This window comes from Mycetomoellerius zeteki, unplaced genomic scaffold, assembly GCF_001594055.1.
Source record: "Mycetomoellerius zeteki isolate Tzet28-1 unplaced genomic scaffold, Tzet1.0 scaffold145, whole genome shotgun sequence".
Classification (NCBI taxonomy): Eukaryota; Metazoa; Arthropoda; class Insecta; order Hymenoptera; family Formicidae; genus Mycetomoellerius; species Mycetomoellerius zeteki.
In genome coordinates this window covers 675,514-680,779 of record NW_017256393.1, presented here as the reverse complement: position 1 = coordinate 680,779, position 5,266 = coordinate 675,514, and the positions used below count along the sequence as shown (strand labels likewise).

General features: G+C 43.4%; 1 protein-coding gene across 1 annotated transcript in view; it reads right to left on the bottom strand.

Moving 5' to 3' along the window:
* Positions 1-3,036, bottom strand: part of LOC108732052 (protein pangolin, isoforms A/H/I/S) — a 193,674-nt gene extending 190,638 nt beyond the window's left edge. The window contains exons 1-2 of the mRNA XM_018462672.1: positions 1,533-3,036; positions 1,309-1,387 (exon numbers count right to left, since the gene is read on the bottom strand). Of these exons, the coding sequence (XP_018318174.1) occupies positions 1,309-1,387; positions 1,533-1,682 (229 nt within the window). The 5' untranslated portion in view covers positions 1,683-3,036. The remainder of the gene's footprint in view (positions 1-1,308; positions 1,388-1,532) is intronic.
* Positions 3,037-5,266: the final 2,230 nt, after the last annotated feature.

Here is a 5,266-nt window from a genome sequence, read left to right as displayed (position 1 = left end):
AGGCGGATATTCATAGTCGGTTCTTATTTCAAGACCGTCTTAAGTAATGTTTTAAGACGTTAATGCGGCCCTTTGATTGGTTCGTAACATCTTAAGACTGTACTTAAGTCTTGAATATAAGAACCAACTATGAATACTGGCCATAGTAGAATATTCTTCTCATATTTGACTGTCATTGATTAACTCTTAATCGAGGTTCAACTTGTTTCTCATCTCTTTCCAATTCTAGAATTGGAAAGAGACAATGAAGTTGAACCTCGGTTAAGAATTAATTGTGAGTTGTGGAACTAGGTCTTAGACCTACAACCACTTACAACTTACGCAATTATAGAATAGACTTTAACAAGGAATTACTTTTAACTATACGTTATTTTTAACGTGATATGGATGATCGATACATAGTTTTAGGTTGGAGCAAGTTTCTTTTGGAGCACACAACGCGTCGATTACTTACAGATATTTAGAGAGAGGATAGGAGTCTTTTTTTGAAAAAGTAAACTTTACGATGTTTTGTAATGTGATACGTTGTAAAATTAAAATTACATTACGTCTTGTACACGAGCACTCTTACGCATTACTTCCGTTTAAATAGACCTCCAGCCAGCTGTTTACCACGACGCAACGGAATGATGTATCGATCCCGTTGACTTGGTAGGAATATAGGGGAGGCTAACGAATAATTAAACTCACGCGACGAAATTGGCGTCGATATGATTCCCGCCGTCGTTCGCGAAATATCGAGGGTTAACTCTCCGTGACGAAAGCAAACTATCATCACTTTTTTCACGTTTTCACGCGCGGACATAACTAGGCGGGAAATACAGAAAACCGGAGGTAGAGTTAACGCGATAAGAACGGAGAACGTCAGAGTTGTCACAAATTCCTCATTCCTAAAATTCCATTATATAATTTTCCAATATATAATTTTATCTTGATTTCCAGATAAAGTTTCATGATTTTCCCTGCTTCCAATCGTGTTTTGAAATTTGTTTGTATCTTCGTCCTGATTTGGAAAACCGTCAAATATTTTGTTGATGAAGCAATTCAACATAGAAATATAAATTATTATTGATATTGGGACTGATTGTATTTAATTGTCAAGTTGATAAGATTTCAAAACTGCATAGGTGTATGATTAAACTTCTTCGGAGAGCCAAGAATTTTAGTTTTCCAGAAGATTTGGCAAAATTCTCGAATTTTTCCTTGATTTCGAGTTTTATAGTGACCCCGAACACGTGACTCTCGTAAAAAACCTAAATAAATAAGCCCCGGAAAGTCCGAGAGGAAAAAGAAAAATAAGAGACTCACCAAAAACGGGACTGAGGTCGGATCTCGCCGACGTTTTTCCCGTCGTCGCGTAGGTCCCTCCGGCGAGCGTGCCCTTTTCCTGCAACACACATGCACGCACTTAATGCCTGCGTCCTTGCGACTACAGGGATATTTGGAAGGAAATGTATATATCGCGGAACACGAAACACAATAATGGAGAACAAGGAGAAAATGTATGACGAAATGATCACCGAAATGAGCACCTCGGACTCCGTAAGGTCAATGAGATCGCTCTTGTCCTCGGTGAGGTTCTCCGAGGACCTCTTCTCCTCCTCGCCCTCATCCTTGAAGACCTTGACCTCGTCTTCGCTGCCGAGATCGTCGCCGCCGCCGCTGCTGCTCACGTGCGGCATTATTGCGGGCACGCGAGCGACGGCCACCGTCTCTCTTCCCTGTCTTCTCTCGTATTCCTTACTTTCCGATCGACTCCGTGGTTGTCCGTCGGCGAGCGGTCAATGCAACGAGGTTCACGGCGAGGAGTTTGAAAAAGTCGAACGTTGTCCGGTCGCCGTCGGCAACGATTTCGAACGGCGGCCGACGGCGCGATTCGTTGGCACTTGTCCGATATCAATGATAACCGAGATCGCGACCGCGGGATCACTGTGTTCACATTCGATTCGGGGTCTCGTTAACGCGCGTCCGGAACGAAACGTTGCCGCGCACGAACGTGATCGGAGGCAACTTGGTAGCACACAGAAAGAACCAGAACCGTTCACCGTCACTGGTCGCGCGCTGACAGTTGAACGACGAGGTTAGGCCGCACCACTTGACTCGAGAGACAAAGAGCCGGATTTCTTCGGCGCGTATCGCGATACCCGTCGGCCCTACACCGGACCGAACCCAGCGTGACGGCAGTCAAAATGACAGTCGCGCGCGGCGTTTACTTGAGTCAGATGAGAACACTCGGCGCGACGGAGACGACGCGCAACGTCTCGCCGACGGTACGACGAGACGAGACGGCCGGGCGCGCCTCTCGAGGTTTTGATCCCCGCGCTTCGTCGCGCGACACACGGCCGCGCTTTTCGCGCGCGAGTTTAATTTCCGGTCGGCGGCGTTGTCGTTGTCGGGAGATAGAGTGAGTGAGAGAGAGAGAGAGAGAGAGAGAGAGAGAGAGAGAGAGAGAGAGAAAGAGAGATACGCGTGGGAAGGTCGCCGCTACCGCAGGAGTAGGAGGGCGTGAAGCGCGGCGTAGGACGATCAAGAGTGAAAGAGAAGCGTTAAAGAAACGAAGACGCGACGGACAGAGAGGTAGGTGGTGTATGAGAAGGCAGGCCGTGACGTATTAATGCGCAGAGTGGAGCGCGTTGTTCCTCTCTCCACTCGCTCCCCGGTTACTCTCTCTCTTTTGACGTTAGCTCCGGGTGGACCTCTCAGTGCGCGCACCGCGAGCCCGGCTTGCACGTAGCATATTTGCACAAAGACGGCGGCCACGATGTTTCCGCGAGCGCACGATACTGCGATTCCGTCAACGGGCCATCGACACGACGCGCGACTACGGTGGCACCACGACGACAACTACGGCACTGTCGTTGTTGTTGTTGCTGCTGCTGTTGTTGCTGTCGCGAACGGTGCACGCGCCGAGCGGTCATCGTGCCCGTCCGTGTAAAAGCAAAAATGTTCGAGAGGATTTTGCGTGTGTCGTGTGTTCCCGCCGTATATCTGTATCCCGACCCGACTCCGAATACCTTCGACACGACCCACTTGAATGCTCGGTGCCGACTGTCGGCGACGGTGAGCTCGGGCGGGCGGCTCTCCCACGCGACGACCAATCACGACGCCGGATTCACAGCGGCGGTTTCCCTCGCCGACGCGCCACCTCGCTCCCCCGCGATGCCGCGCTCAGCCTTTTGCGGCGAACCGACTCCGTCCGACGAAGGACGATCTCGCCCGAACGTCGCTCCGGCGCCGTCTCCGTCTCCGTCGTTCTGTCGCCGCCGTTGCTACCACTACCACTACCACCATCGCGAATGTGTCCGTGTTGCCGTTGTCATCTTCGTTTCGTTTCGTTTCGTATCGTTTCGTACCTCTAGTTTCACACGAAGAAATCGCACTTTTCATCGCGGATGACGTCCCACGATCATTGATACGTCTGTCTCTCGACGAATTATCCAGATTATCGTGTACCTACCAACTGAGGTAAGAAAATCCAAACGACTTTTTCTTACTTTTTTTTTTCAAGCCTTACTTGCAAGATTCGCACGCGCGCGCACGTTTCTCACCACACCGGTCGTGCTCGTAAATGTCTTACTGGTTATTGCACTTATTGCGTTTGTTCGCCAGGCGAGTTGTTTTTTTTTCCACTGTTAGTTGAATTTTCTTTTTTCTTATTTTGTAATATCTTATCGAATTGAGAAACTTATCGAGTAATATATTCATTGATTGTAAAATAAAAATGGCGGGATCGTTATGAATTTATTATCCAACGCGAGCACGCGAACGTGCTTCTGTGCGAAGCTATTAGGGCAGGTGCACACCACGATTTCTTCAGCCACGGAAGGACGTAGTTATTTATGATAATTTATATGTCCGCTACCGCTCGTCGTAACCAATTTCAGCATTTAATTAATATATTGTCGAAAAGATACCTAATGCTGATATCTCATGTGTCGTACGACAAGGTTTTTTAAGCCTGTTGATTGAGTGTAGAACAAAGAGATTCTCAAATCTCTTTCTGTTTGAAATATCAGACTAAAAACGTTATTCAGTGAACTTATTGTCAATGTAAATGCACGCACTGTGAAAATTATATATCTATGCGACTCGACTTGGGTCCTTGTCGTTAGTGAATTACTTTCAATTTTAAATATTTTGTCAATTTTCACAATGCGCGTGGCTTAACAAAAGAAAATCTTTAGCACATCGAGAGGTTTTTGTGAGGGTATTCAACCGCATACATAGAAAAATATTACACATACTGTATGCAAGTGATAATTATTTGTTTCAAGTATTTAAAAAGTTCATAATATCTGCAAATCTATCATAAGTCTATCACAAGTTTTAAATTTTTTAAAAATATATTCTGAAAAAATCCTAGTGAGTTTAATTCTTCAAACTAGTTAAACTTATTAAATTAAAAAACTTCAGAAACAAGTTCAGTTTGCTTATTATATAAAATTATTTTTTCGATCAATTTTATATAATAATATTCTTTAAAAGAAAATTAATTCTTTTTTTTTAGTACATAATAATGAATTTTTCTAAAATTTGTAATAAGTATATTTTAAGATTATTATCAAGAGAACATATTTCTTGTTATAACCATTATCTAAAAGGAAAAAAGTAAATTGAGTAATCACTTTTCTTAACAATAGAATGATATTTTTCTGTATGTGAATGATACGTCCACAGTTAAAAGTGACTTATTACGATCTACAAGTGGATTATTTTTGTTAATAATTGTGATCTGAAAAAGACTCGAAACGTATATATAATCATTGAATATCGTTTTGTTTTTTAGTGCACGTTTGTATTAAACTTATTTTATTAATTAACTAATTTTGCGCAATAATTTCTGCGTCTGTCTCTTACGTGCCCGTTTCATTATTTATTTATTTGAAAATTATGTGCTATTATATAAAATCGATATCATTGATCATTCATTAATGAATATAAAAAACTGCAGATTTCCCAAAAAAAAATTACTCGGGTCATCAATTTGGGGTTTTTTAATAATCTAATATAATTTACCGAAATAGTCATACACTGTACCTACTTTTCCAGTACGATTTGTGCGCGCGATAAAGGGAAGAAGGTATTGTCACGCGTATAAATCTTCCTCTGTACCTTTATCTTGTACGGTAATTGGAGAGAAATCATATCGAGTGCACGCGTTTCGCATTTCTAAAAATTATGTACAAGTCGAGAGGGAAAAATCCGGAATAGCCCGTATTTCCAACACAAAATCAGAGGAAACAGCGCCGCATGTTTCCGACGCTCT